Genomic DNA, 14,911 nt, shown 5'->3' on the forward strand with positions numbered 1-14,911 from the left:
GCTCACAATTGCACTCTCCAAATGAGAATACCACCAAGAGATAACCTTTGTAGAATATGCACTTTGATTTATTACATGCTTAGATGCATGCCTCTAGCTCTGAAGAGTTTTGTTCTTTATTAAAGTGTTACATAACAGCACTTCTCCTTAAATCTCATAATATTCACTGCTTGTAAACAAGGGTAGTTGGCATTCTGCTGTAGAAAATGCAGCACAAGAATGGAGCTGTAATAGATGTGGTACAAATAAATGGCATTGTTATTTCTTGATTGAAATTTGGCATCTGAATAACTTAAGAGCAAGCTGATAGAGAAAGATGTTCAGTAGTGTTGTATTTTAAGCAGTTTCTACTAAAACCAAATAAAGTGTTTCAGATCGCATGAAGAAATTTTGTAAACCAAGAGAAAAGCTTGGTTTTTCTTGTAATTTTGTAAACCAAGAGAAAAGCTGGGGAATTGAAACATGATGGGGGAAACTGGTGAATAAGGGAAGTGAGACACCTGTTAAGAGTAGCACTCAGGTGTGGGGAAGAGGCAGGAAAAGTTTGTGTTTTTTGCTAGATCAAATTCAAGGCATACTTTTTCACTTGGTATTTGATTTGAAACAGTGCTTAGAACTCAGATTTTGATTAAATAACAGTTTGTGGAGCTTCTTTGAGAAATACAGCAATGCTTCAGAAAATATTTTTGCCTTGCTGAGGTACAAAGCAAAACTCAATACCCAGAAGTTTCAGCAGCAAATGGGTGTGGTAGAACCATCAATTACATGAGTTTTTATGTCCTAAATATTTTTAGAGGAATAATACCACCAATTATTTCTGCTAACTCATAAAACATGTAACCTACTGAAATGAGAATTCATAATTTCTTTGTTTTATATTGGAACTAATCTGTGAAGTCTGGTAGAGGGTTTCTCATTGCATAAATGTAAACCATGTCTTGGGTTATGGTGATAAAAAATGATGAGGTCTTTAATCAAGGAAACATTTAATGAAGTGGTGCATACTGCTTTTCTTTTGATGGAATACAGACTTGGAACAAAAAAAAGCCCATTGTGTTTGTCTGAATTGTTCTGTGTTTTAACTAAAACTTAAGCATTTTAGTTCTTTTGTTCAAGTTTGAAAGTGCTGTCTGTCACCCTGGAGGAAAATGATAAAGAATGCAAATCAAAACAGCCAAGTTTTAAACATATTTAGAATCTCTTAGATTTGTTTCCCACCACCAGCCCCCCTCGGCCCCCCATTTTTCATCTGCGAAGTGGATATGCCCGTGGAATAGGTGTGACAACCTCTTACCTGTGTTTTGTTATTTTGTGGTCCCTTAGGGTTGAGTAAATACTGCTGCTTCAGTGTCAGGCTCTGGTCAAAGCCTCCATTGCTTATTTTCTAGCTAGTTAGTAAAAGTTTTTTGTTTCATCTTCATAATGTTTCACATGGAAATAACCTGGTTTAGCCTTTATGATTACCTGTTCTGTACATTTTAGCAATCTCTGACACAAAGTTCTCCAGACCACCTGACAGTCCCATGTTTAGGAGGATCTGTGCAAAGATCAGCATTTGTCATGCTGACTAATGTGTGCAGCTTTCCTTGGGTTATGTCTGTTATCAGTCCTGCAACTGCCTGGTAAGCGATTTGGGGCAGGAGCGCTCACTCTTTTTCCACAGCAGATCATAAACCAGCATGGGGAGTTCTGGTCAGTGGCAGGGATTTATGGCATAATTATTTAATGAGGATGGCAGAAAAAGCTAACCTTGTGATAGAAGAAAGGTCATTATTTTTCTTTGTAAGGAAGGGTCAGCAACGCTCTTCGGTGGCTTTGTGCAAGGTGTCATAATGGGAAATGTTAAGCTCCCTTTGAGGAGAGCTGCTAAGAAGCCTTGGCTGGCTAGTCCAGTCAGGTGACCTCAGGTGGCTGTTCAGGGGCTGTTTATGTATATGCAGAGATATTCATGATTAGCAAGTATCAAACAGAATCCTCTAAGTGCTAGTATGTGTTAATTTGGTGTCTGTACTTGTGGTTTTTTCCTGTGTAAATTTAGTCTTCTGGACCACGGAATCCATTCATATATTGTCATCTTGGCAAAACAACTCATTCTGCGAGGCTGGGAGTTGGAAAAGATGATCTACATAAGTCTTGCGTGCTACAGCTATTGAACAAATTGCGGGGGAAGAGTGTGCGCTCCTACACAGCTCAGATAACCTTTCCTGGAGCTATATGTAGAGAACATATGGTTGGCTGTCAGACATGTTTGTGTCTCCATTGCAACTAATATAAATCCCTCAATAATACGTGTAATCAGACTTGGACATGGGTCAGTTAGCATTCTTGAGCACTGCCTTTCCTTGGTGCCTGCCTTTTTATTAACTCCTTTGATTTTTTTTTTTTTTTTTTTGTCTTTGATATTTAATGCTTGTAAGGCAGTTGTTTAATGGGTGGCATGAGTGTTATGCTGATGAATAAAGCGAGTTAGACCCAGAAGACTACAGAATTGGTGTAAGTGGCTAAGAATAGAATAGTGCTGGTCTTGGAAAAGTTTGAGATTTTTTTTTTTTATTGTGCATTAAGAAGGTAATTGTCTTGGAGTCTGTTACTACTTACATTTTTGGGTTTTTTTTAGAATGGATATATTTTTTCCCCAGAATGAGTAATTATCAAAAGGCAACAGAATTTCCACAGGTATTTTCTGTAGCGTTTCATTAAAGAGTTGCAAAATTTTTCAGGACAATGCAGATTGTGTTGATCATTTTAATCCTGATTCTCCAGTCTGAGCCACACGTAGAGCCTTGCACGAATAAGTTTTGCACTCACAGATTATGTGACTGAGACTAATCTTTGATGAATAAAAAATGGAATTCCAGTGTGGCTTTTAAGGGGCATGCACATGGAGAGTGGATGAGCCTGGTTTATGCTCTAAAGTAAAGGAGGAGGCTCGCTGAGTAAGAGATCATGTCTTGCAAAACAGGTGCTCCAGTTCTGGCTTCCAAATCTTGATCTTGAAGGCAAAGTTTTTAAAGATAGTCATTGAGACAATAAAATTATTTGGTTTGTGATACTTAAAAACATAGATTTGATAGAGATACTGCTACTCCTTTCGCTTTTGGGAGTTGCTCTTTTGAAAATAAAATGCTAAACCTGTCTTTCTCTCTTGTTTTTGTTTATATTAAATCACATTAGCATCTCCTTCCTTGCTAACATCCCTCCTCTCTTCCATGACTCTCATCTGCCTCTCCTCAGAGGTGCTTTGATTATACATGGATATGTTAATCAGACTAGTTGTGCTCAATTTGTATTTGCTTTTGAGGTTTGGATTTCTTTCAGTCTTCAAGGATATTATTTTTTTGCCTGTTGTCCTGTCTTGGAGCTGTGTTTAGATGCATTTTTTGGTACAATAAAGTTATGTAAAACTAAATGGCTTTTAAAAATATAGGCCTTAAAGCTTTTTGTAAACTTTGGCTGTTCTCCTAGCTGTGTCTTAAAGCATTGTTTTGAGTTAGGAAATGTAGTGCGTGAATGTTTGCCTGGAATGGATAAAACACATTTTGAGGTAAGGAGATGATAAGATGAAAATAACTTGGCATCAGTAGTCCATTGAATTCCAGTAACTAAATATACAGATCACTTACCAGACCAAAGTTGGAGTAGCTTTAAGCTTGGGCTCCTATGGTGTGCTGTCTTTCAAAGTAGAAACTGTCTTGCCAGATCCTGTTTCTGATCTTGTTTCCCATGTTTCTTTTTGGATTTGGGTGGTGATGTGCTCCTGGCTAAGGAGTTTTGCCATTAATTCTTTTTCTTGGTTTGTGACTTAGTATGTCTCCACCTGAGTGACACACTTGCTGTACCATTTTCATATAAATTACTGCACCAATCTGGTTAATTAGATGGTTGTACCACTTTTTACACGTTATTTCACTCATTTTTTAACTGTCCTCAAGCATCATAAAAGTTACCATGTATATTTAGTGGCTTTGCAAAGAATTAAAATGCATGTGCAGGCTTTATGAAGTGAGCAAGTAGGCTTGTACAAGAAATAACCAAGTGCACAGTAATCAAATATTTTATGGAAAATAGTACTAAATTAGAATACTTCCAATTTTCAACTCTAGAAATCAAATTTACATTGTGTAGCATTCTGAACATGAATTTTATCATGCCAGCACAGGAAAATGAAATTGATTATTTTTTTTTATCTGAAGGAGAAGGATCCGTTTCATTTGGGACATAGTTTCATCTAAATAAATTTTCTGTATTATAGACAGAACTGCAAAGTAAATAAGGACAAGGGAGTAGCATTCCAATATACAAATTTAGTATATGGAAATTTTATCCAAGCCTATTCTCCATTCTCTTTGCTAATTGCTGAATAAAAACTGGAAAGTATTCAAGGAGTAGAAAAAAAGACAAGTACAGTTAAACATACATAGAGGAATAAAATTGAGATATAAGGATATCTTTTTTTCTAGTGACATGCTACTGGCAGTTGTGAACAAACAAAACAAAAAATAAATGATTTAATGTTTGTATTACTTGAATCTAGTAGTCCCAGATGGTTTGCATCTTAGTCAATTCAGTGATAAAATGTTGTTCTGTGTGCAAAAATAGCTACTAATCAGATGGTGGTTCTAACCGGATTTCCGTATTCCCTTAAATAATGCAGTGAACTAGGTTTTCTTAATAGATTTTGCTATATAATTTATATCTTTAGATTATAAAAAAATTCACCAAGCTCTTAAATGTTGTTAGGTATGAGAATAATATATAAAGCCAGCAAAATCTAAGGGACCTTTAAAGAAAGCTTTATCTTTTTCTGATGCTTGCTGATCACAAGAAAGTAGATTTTTCAGGTTATATGTCCTCTGTATTTTGTGATTCAGGCAGCTATTGAATCTCTGGAACTTCAAGAAGAAACAAAAGAAGAATCTGATGAAGAGGAGGATGATGATGAAGAGTCTGGACGATTACGTTTCAAAACTGAACGGAAAGAAGGAACGATAATTAGGCTCTCAGATGTGACAAGAGAAAGGAGAAACATTCCAGAAACTTTGGGTGAGGTTTTGTGGCAATGGACTGTTTTGAAGAGCTATACTAAAAGTAAAATTCAGGATTCACAAAACTTCTAGAGAAGAGTTTAATGGCAAAAGATAGAACAGTTGCCTTTAACTTAGACTGGCCTATATCCAAGTTATCTGAAGTCATATGTAGTCTGTTGTTGTATATGTAGTGTGTTGTCTTCTTCGCAATAATGTTTAAGCATATCGTGTTTTGAAAAAAGACACAATGTTTGTTCATTGAGGCTTTTGTGGTGTCTTTAAAAGCTTTCTGTTTTCAAGCAGCAGCTATCTGATCTGTGCTTCACTAGTATTGTGGTGGCATATGTTTCAAGGAATTCCTTTCTTGCAGCTGCTCTGTTTTAGTCTAAATAAAATCCCATTGATTTATGGTTTTCAGAGTTAACTTCAAGACCCCTCATGTGCTCTGTTTACTCAATTACCTGATATTAGTGTGGTAGCTGCCCCACTGGGGATAACTATATTGGCTATGTGGTAATAATAATAATAATTAATACAAAATTTAAAAGATGGTATTAGGGCGATAGGCAGAAATTAAGTTTTGCCTTCAGAAAGCTATACCGTTCTCATAGTTTTGCTACTGTACCAAAATATCAATTCAAACTATGGAGAAAAAGCCCTGTCTTTTGAAGAGAATCAAGATACGCAAGAGGGGCAAACTGGTAATGAAGGCAAATTGTCAGGTACTGTTGGCTAATTGTCAGATACCACTGAGAGAAGATGTATGTTTTGATGGTACTGCAATTTTTGCCAGGCTGTAGGGACTTGATAGTTTTAGGATGGGTGCCATGCCGCATGAGCTCGGAAGCTGGGTGCTTCTGCTTTGTTTCCAGATGAGTCAATGTCTTTGGGACCAGGGCATTCTGGAATTAAGTTCCTAGAGTACATACCTGGATTGCCGGAATTTGTCCTCATGAAATTCCCTTCTTACCTTAAAAGCCTAGCTTTGCAAAGGATGTTAGTTCTAAGGATTTTTTTGCTTGAGTTCCATAGCCTACTAATTGTTTAATTTGCTTGCAAGGAATTTGGGCTTTTACTATGCCTGCAAAAATTGAGAAGCCTTAATTCTATAAGAGGTGTTTTGGCTAAGAGGGCTTGTTCATAGGTAGCAAGGAGACAGCTGCAGAGGCTGAACCAGACTTTCACAGTAGTATTCATACAGGCTATATTGTGCATGATTTTGAATCAAGATCTTTTTTTATCTGTTGTTCCTGTTTAGCAAATAGCTCTTTTTGCAATTTCAGGCAAAGTGTGTATTAAGGGCCTTTATTCAGCATTGTTTTAGTAATTAGGAATTGATTCTAATTAGAATAAGACTGAAGGGAACCCTGAGAGACAGAGTAGTGTATATCTTTTGTGTATCTTATTTATACGAAAGGTGCTGGTGCCTTTACAAAACAAAATGATTTAAAAACAAGGGTACACTGGAATAGTTAAATCTCTGTACATAATTGCAAGATAAATGACAGCTGCATGCATTTTCGCATATTTCTGGTTTTACTCTACAATTTAATGTAGAGGTGTGACCAGACAATGAGAAAACCTATAGTGGATCTTGATTGTTAAAGAATTAGAATTATTTTTAAGTGTAATTTTAAGAGATTTGGGGATGTAGCTCTGAGATACAAGGAAAAGGTGATGCAAATATGGATGAATCTATAAAATAAAGATGTTTTTTTGAAACTGTTCTTTAGCAAAAATAGTCTTTCTGTTGTGAAATGTTTTTTATTTATACTAGTTTTTCATGTTAATTTGCTGACAAAGAGACCAGATGATTGACCATGTGGTGAAAAGTTAAACAGCAAAAAATAGGTGTTTGCATATAAGTATCTGCTTGCTTTTGAGATTATAAAGCAGATTTTTGCAGATGCTACTGTTTAAAAATGAAACTTCTTTACAGAGCTACATCTCCTTACTTTAAAATCTGAACATAGTTGAGAAAACACTTAAAGAGGAATTAACATTTCAGTTGAAGTTACAAACGTAATTTCCATCCTGTCACATTTTGGTGACCTTTTGTGACAGCTTGTCTCTATTGGAGGAGTGCATTCTTACTTGCTGATTAAAGATGTCATTTGAAACCATTTTATTACCAGCAATAGTGAAATTAATCTTGACACTTGGAGACACTAGAAAAATAATTGCTGATTCACTGCATTAACTGTGTGTGTGAGAACTGTACAGTCAAGATGAGAATAAGTGTGTGCTGGTAAAAAAAAAAAAAAAAAAAAAAAGTAAAAAATATAGAGTGTTCATATGAATGTACCAGAGATCTTTCCTAAAATTTCTTTATCCAAGATAATGTAAGTAGTGGGTTTGAAAAGTTTAAAAGAGAGGTGTTGTAGGACAACTATGCACTTAATTTCTGGAGATGCCGAGTTTGTTATCTTTGATGAGAAAATACAACTTCTTTTGGTGCATGTAGTTGAAGTCTTCCCAGAGTGGGAATTGTCATTATGCTCTGGATTTAGTTACCCATTAAGGAATGTGAAGAAGAAAAATGGCTTTGTTTAGCATCACTGAAGTATTCCCTCTGTACCCAATTTAAAATACAAAACTCTATGCTTATGCAGAGCCATTTGCAAAGTAGTAATAGAGGTAATTGTATGTAGTAGTACTTTTTGTTATTTCCTGCTTAATTGCCTTATGTTCACTCTGACAACTAGTGGCTGAGATTTCTGGCAAGACTAGGAAATAAAAATGAGTGGTTTCACCATTGTCCTGTTGCACTGTGTGCAGAAGCACGTGGAGGGTTACCAGGTTGCAGGTCTGGATGATGGGGAGAAAAAAAGTCAAAGATGATATGTATGGAATCTAAATTTAGAGAGCTAGTATATGTAAATGCATATGTATATATTTTTTTATAGCAGTTCTGCAGTGTGGTTTATGTTGTAAATTTCAGCATTATCCAGGATAATAGGGATTCTGGACTTCTCAGACCTGGGGATTTGAAATGCTGTTAGTCTCAGGGAGCAACCCAAGGCAGATGCAGCTGCAGACCTGTGCTTAGGGTTGGTGTAGGGAGGAGCCAGTGGTACATCGCTGTAGCAGCTGACACCCACTGTCTAGGGGACATGGCAACATCCAGCCTGGCTCAGTGTTTTGGTCACACCAGCGCACATAAGCATTTAGCCAGGGAGAAGCAGTGGGCCTTTTCATGTGAATACCTGCCTGTGCTTTGGAAGAGTCTGGGGAGGGAGAGGATCTCTTATCCATCTGTTTACCACCTTTTCTCTAGTTAGCAGTCTGATCTTGCTTTCAGGGAATACAGGGACTATTTTCCTTGCTCCCCTCCCTGCAAAACCATCTTCCCCATTATTGCCTCTCCTTGATCTCTGTATATGTGGCACAATGCTCTTAAGTTCATTAAACAGCCTACCCTAATAATTGAGCTGACTGTATATTTTGCTGCATGGTGACTGATAGCAGTATGAAACACTTGAGGTATTAATGAGTGTGGTTCACTGCAGGAGTCTTCACTTTTGCAGTCTGTCTTTAAGGCTCTGAACCTACAATTTTGTGTGTAAGCAAAATTCTTCACAGGTGGGACACTTGCTTTCGGTGGCGTGTGAGGGAAGTATGCTTGATGTTAATGTGAACTTTAAAAATTTTTTTAAAACCAACTGGTTATATTGCATTTCTGTGTTTATACATATGGTCTGAATGCAGTGATGCTTGCTGCAGTGAGTGCACCGGGACTTTTGTTTTGGTCAGGTTTTTTTTTTTCCCCGTTAGACACATTTTCACTTTTCTGGCTGAAAAACTGAATACCTGGACTGTGCCTATAAGGACACAGCCTTTAAAATTTGAGAACCTTTCTGTAAGGTGAGTAGGAAAACAATTCATTAGTTTCATTTTAAAGAGGGTGAAAATTACCTGCACATCGAAGATAATCAGGATTGACTTTGACCTTAATGCTGTCGTCCCTTCCCTGAGCTTAATCAGTGCAGCCCTCTGAAGTAAATTTCTTTGGAGCAGCCAACTCATTCTTCTAAAGCTGTTTCTATTCAGTGTTCTTTGATATGTGCTCAAGAGGCTGAGAGACTCAGACATGATCTTGCCTTTTAGGAAGCCTAACTCTGTTCCCAGGTTCGTTAAGAATTGCTTTCCTCACGTGTGACTACTAATCTGTTTAATAGGAAATTGCTTCTTATCATCTTGAATGAGTATCCATGGTAGGTACTTGTTGCAATGACTGAACTTTGCTTTCCAAACTGCCTTGCTGAGTTCAGGGTTGTAATGTGAAAAGTGACAGAAAAAAATTGCCCTGCCTGTCCTATTATTGGGGAAAAAAACCCTTTCCAACTAGCAGCATGCCCAGGATGCCCTGCAGGATTTGGATCCTCTCTGGTTAAAGGGAGGGGAGCTACTGCTTTGCAATGTAGTGGCACCATTTCTTCCCATAAGTAAACTATATGGGAGCTAGTGGTGTTTTTTCCCTGCAGACCAACTAAAAGCCCATGTTAGCCCTTCCACACTTGCAAGAAACTGAACTTGCTGCAGATGTGGACAGGAAGGAGGCTTGAAATCAGACCTTTCTTTTTCCTGTTACCAGTTTTTTCATCCCTGACAGCTAAGGAAGGATGAGGTGGTGGTTGTAATTGCATCTAATACTTTTGATTGCTTTGGACAGGTGTATACATTTGTCTTAGTTTTCCTCAGAAATCAATAGTATGCACATGTAATGCCATACTACAACTTGAGGGAGTGTGCTTCCTTGCCCATTTCTAAGCATGGTGTAAGGTTTTCCTGATAAAGCCTGATCATCTTGGGCTCTGCTGATGTCTTAGGGCACATTTCATAAGAATATCTGGTGTGATTATAAATTAAGCTTTATGCCACTTAATTATGGTGTCTGAGGGACGCAAAAAGGAAATAGAGAAATTTGTCTCATCACCAACATGCACAAATGAAATAAATTATATGGTGGATCCTGGGCTTTTAGGAGTCTGTCATGTTTGCTGTGTTCTTAGACAGCAATTTATAAACTTTTCTTTTGAAAATCAAAAAGCTCCTGCTTTGTGGAGGTGCTGGATACCTCTGGAAACTGGGACATGCAAAATTACAGTCTTTGCAGCTCAGTTGTGCAGGTGGTTTTTGTAGCCCAGTAGGAACAACTGCTGTAGTGGGAATGTGTGGCACTCACCCTTTTCTGCCCTTTTGCCAATCCTCACCTTCAAAGAGTTATGAAGATGTTTAAGATGGTGGTTTAGGTAGCTTTGGTTATTCGACTTGCAATAAATTTTAATGGTTTTCTGACTGCTTTAGTTAATGTATTGATGGAGGCTCTAGAGTGATGTAGATACGTTGTAGTAGTGTCTCAGCTGCTGGATGCAAACTGTTTTTATTTTGATCTTCAGATATAGCCACTATGTGTAGTATTAGCAAGTAGAACCATGTTGTCCTGAAAAGCAGCCCCTGTACCCGGTCTCCTTCAACAGTAAGAGCAGACTTTAAATGTAGAACTGGAATTCTTGCACTAATTTCCATTTATATGAATTCAAACAATATTTCTGTTTGCTGGGGTGTGTTCTTCTAGAGTAGTTTGATTTTACCCTGTTAGTGACAGAAGTCAGTTTTATAGTAAGGAGGGATCTGACTGGTACATGGCAAAATCCTCAGTTGCATGTTTGGGTTCAAGTTTATCCCCTTTAAGTAACTGAAACCTGGTGAGTGGCACTGCTTGTACTGTCACAGTGTGTTTCCTGAAGTTTGTTGTAGACTTTCTTGGCATTTCCAAGTAATTTGATTATCTGGGCCTGTTACTGCATGGTTTTCTCAGTGTTACCAGGATTGTCCCAGGCTTCAAGCAAATTTAGCAGTCTTGAGTACTATCTGTTCTGTGGTGTTTACCTGGGACGTGAGTTGCATGGATGTTATCAGTGGCCATGTATTTGGCTTGAGCTGCGCACAGATTTTGAAGTGTGCTCTCTCTCTTAAGTGGAAAGATCACTTGTAAAGTACAGCTGGTTCTTAAACCACGTACAATAGACTAAATATTAAGTAATTACATGCCTGAAAAAACATTTCAGTAACCAGTCCGTCCTTCTTTGGGATGGCCAGTGTGCAAAAGTCTGGCAGATAAAATCTGTTTATGTGGAAGACCCAACCTATCCTTTACTGTAAAGTTTACTGGGGTTTTCATTGTACTGCCTGACACATCTGCAGGTAAGTGAGATGTTGTTTAAGATAACGCAAATGTGAGGGGAGCCACAGCCACCTCTTGCAGCATAAGGCAAACTTCAATAGCTTCAAAAAAAACAACCACCAAACCTTTTTGTTCATGCTTGTTTCATTTACCTGCTGCTTTTTTACTGTGCAACAGACACAAGTATGTGTGCTTTTTCCTTTTAAAGATGTCTTTAATGAAATGTTAACATGCCACCTAAAGGAGATCAAAGTGCCTGCAAATTTTATGTTAGTTACAGGAGTGCTTGCTCTAGTTCTAGCAATGTTTTTTTCATTGTATTTTTCACCTTTTCACCCCCTCCCCTTCATCTTTCTATTTTAACAGAACTTTCTGCAGAAGCCAAAGCAGCGTTACTTGAATTTGAAGAGAGGGAAAGGCAGCTTAAACAGGGACGGTATGGCTCAAGGAGAGGAGGACGAAGAGGAGGCTCGATTATGTGCCATGGAATGGGAGAACAAAGGAGAGACAATAATGATAGGGGAAGAATGAAGGATCACAGGCCTGCACTGCTGCCAAACCAGCCATCAACAATGGTACCTTTTAATCCTTAGTATTCTTTGCACATAACTTTCAGGAAATTGTGGAGAAATGCATTCTAAATTGGAATATATATTCCAGTGTACACTTTTTGCTCTTTTAGGGCACTGTTGGCAGGATGGGCTTTATGTAATGTGATTGTGAAATTATGTGCTTAGTCTTGTTACTGGCCTCAGGTTGAGGAATCTCAAGGCCTCCAAATGAAGAGTGAATTCAGAATTACACAATGCAGTCAGGCTTACCTACTGGTTTGCATAGGGATGGATGAAAAAATTAATTCCTTTCAAAGTCCTCTACATGCAACATGGAAACATATTCAGTCCCACATTATTAACAGTAATTTAGTTTTTAAAAAAAACTCTGTAAAAATATTTCTTGGGTTTTGTAAACTAATATTTTTGCTGACGATTCTAAAAAAAAGAGATAATCTATTTGTATACCTGCCATGCTACTGTGGAGGCAAATAAAACCCTAGGGAGCTAATCACCACTAGATAAATCGGTGTCTTGGGGGTTTTAGTTGAAATTTAGCTTTGTTAGGCTTCCCCCCACCTCCCTGTGCTTTATATCACGATCTAAAAGGTGTTGCTCTTTCCATCCAAAAAAGAACCCGGGCAAGTATATGATCAAGGTAGCCCACACTTATTTTTTTTAACTGCCATGAAATATACTGGAAGCTGAGATTGTAGAACAAAGCCTGTCTATGTCTTCGCAGGACAAGGTCATCTGTATTAAACAAAGGGGATTTTTTCCAACAGCAGTTAACTCTAGGTGCTGATCACTAGCAAGAATCGGTGGATATCTCAGCGATTGAGAGCCCTGCAGTAGAATGTTTTGTGCTTTTAAAACAGTGAAGGTGGAATACTTTTTTTTCTGTATTGCTGCAGTCTTTGCTAGTTGAGTTGATCTTAAATGATGTAAATGTTTTTGTGCTCATCGCAATGTCTTTTTGTGCAAACTTTGTAGCTGCTTTGCTTTATGTATATGGCTGCTGAAAAAAATGTCATGTCTGTGTTACTAAAAGGTTGCCTGTTTGGGACTCTTACTGCACTACTGTTTAAAAGTTACTGGACTAGGACTGATATCTAGTATCAGTGAGTTCAGAAGCAGAAGAATGCCTCTGAAGAGAAACACGATCATAACTTTTTATTATAACTGATTTTGGCCATTTGTGTTTGAGTGATGATCAGCAAGAGGCTTTCTTCTGTATTATGAAAGGTACCTTTGAAGGGTGTCTTTAAAGTAGTTTTTTCTTTAAGCAGTATGGATAAATGGGCTGCACTGAGATCTGAAGAATGTAGCTTAATGTGTATTTTGACTTCTGTTACTACTGTTAAGTCTCTCTTGGTCAGAGAGGCTCTTCTATATTTGAGACAAAAGTTGGTACATTTGAGGACTCAGTTTTCTGGTGATCATCACATAAGCCTTACTGCAGTTAATGACGGTTTCCAGCGACATGTGCAGAACCCTAACATGAAACTAGACAGTTTCACTGTTAAAAATAAGTGAATGAATGTCTGCATTCTTTGTGTTCTTCCTTGCTCTTTGCTTTTTTCTCCTTCACTTGAATGTCTTTGATTGTTTCTTTGCATTCCTGTGCTGATGGTTCTTAACAATTCCAGTTGATGGTATGGGAAAGAAGTTTTTTTCTGTTCATATTTGGCCTTAATTGTTCTCCAAAGGTGTCTTGGTTTTGTGCTGGTTTATGTCAGGATATTTTAACTTTAAAGCCTATTGACTTTATTCTTTTGTCTGACTTTAGACTCATTCACAGAGGTTAATTCCAACACACCAGCAACCTGTTAGGAGTCTGTTCCAGCAGCACCAGCAGCAGCAGCAGCAACAGCAGCAACAACAGCAGCAGCAACAGCAGCAGCAGCAGCAACAGTTACAATCTCTGCTTCCTTTACAGCATCAGCATCACTCTTCTCCTCCTCCAGGGCTACATATGCCCCCTCAGATAGAAACGCCTAGAATAATGATGACTCCACCTCCAGTGACACCTCAGCAACCGAAGAACATACACATAAATCCACATTTCAAGGGGACAGTAGTGACACCTGTACAAGGTGAGCTTTCTGAAGACCTTCCCAGTCTTGCAAGCGTGACTGATCTTATTCTTGCAAAAGATGCAATGATTTGTTTATTTATCACTTCATGGAAGTGTGCTTCAGGCTGATACTTTTTTCCTTAAGCTTGAAACAAATGTTTTGCTGGAAGTAAGACATAATGATGTTGGACTGTGGCCAGCTGAAATAGTAAAGCCTTTTCAACATCTTTATCATCTTTATCACTCTACTGTGAAGCCTGCAAAGAGCAGTAAAAATGGAAACTGAAAAGAGAATGTGCTTTTTAAAAGTAGCAAATGTCAATTTTCAAAACTAGGTGAGTACTGCAGTTTATAATTTCCCACATCATTCCAGCTTCAGCCAAGCGTTTGCAGAATGACCACCCACCTATTTCAATGAGAGTACAGAGGCACTCCTTGCGCTGTAATTGCTCTGTGAAAGGTACCAGCTGCTATCCTTACTTGACAGGATACATGTCCTCAGTTCTCCTTTCAGTGCCACGTTTGCAATTGATTTGCAACCTGCAAGTACATTTTTTCTGTAACTTAACGCAAGCATTCTTTGGGGTATGCTTTTTAGGGCAGCTCTCAACAGAGTTAACATTACTACTTATTTAGGAAGTGTTTAAGCCTTAAGAGGATTAAAAAAAACCCCGATACCTACATAGCTCTCGTTTGTGATTCTGTTGGGACTAGACACCGTAAAGAAATACATACATGCTTAAACATATTTACCATTTGTTTTCTATATTTTTTCTTCCTTCAAATCAGCAGAACTCCAAGCCAGTGCTATCTCTGCTTCATTTATTTGACCAATGAAAAAATAGGAATTTGGGTGGGTAGGATATTACCAATTTATTATACAGATCTATTGGGATTCTCACAGATGGCTTCATAGTAGCTGTGCTGTAGAGATTATTTTGCTTTTTCCAGTCTAATAAAATCAGTGCTTCCCACCAAATTATGGATCGGGACAGATTATGTAGAAGTAGTCCAAAAGGTCCTTTAGTCTTGGATTTATGCCTTCTGTGCATTTTCCTAACATTTCCAA

The 14,911-nt window shown here is 37.9% G+C and overlaps 1 protein-coding gene across 5 annotated transcripts in view; it reads left to right on the forward strand.

Moving 5' to 3' along the window:
* RBM33 (RNA binding motif protein 33) overlaps positions 1 to 14,911 on the forward strand; it is a 105,806-nt gene that overhangs the window by 23,297 nt on the left and 67,598 nt on the right. For 4 of the 5 annotated variants that reach the window (XM_080383687.1, XM_080383684.1, XM_080383686.1 and 1 more), the window contains exons 7-9: positions 4,872 to 5,043; positions 11,581 to 11,789; positions 13,555 to 13,861. In XM_080383687.1, the coding sequence (XP_080239813.1) occupies positions 4,872 to 5,043; positions 11,581 to 11,789; positions 13,555 to 13,861 (688 nt within the window). The remainder of the gene's footprint in view (positions 1 to 4,871; positions 5,044 to 11,580; positions 11,790 to 13,554; positions 13,862 to 14,911) is intronic. The other variant, XM_080383685.1, reaches the window with a different exon arrangement.

This window comes from Falco punctatus (assembly GCF_963210335.1).
Source record: "Falco punctatus genome assembly, chromosome: 4".
Lineage (NCBI taxonomy): Eukaryota > Metazoa > Chordata > Aves > Falconiformes > Falconidae > Falco > Falco punctatus.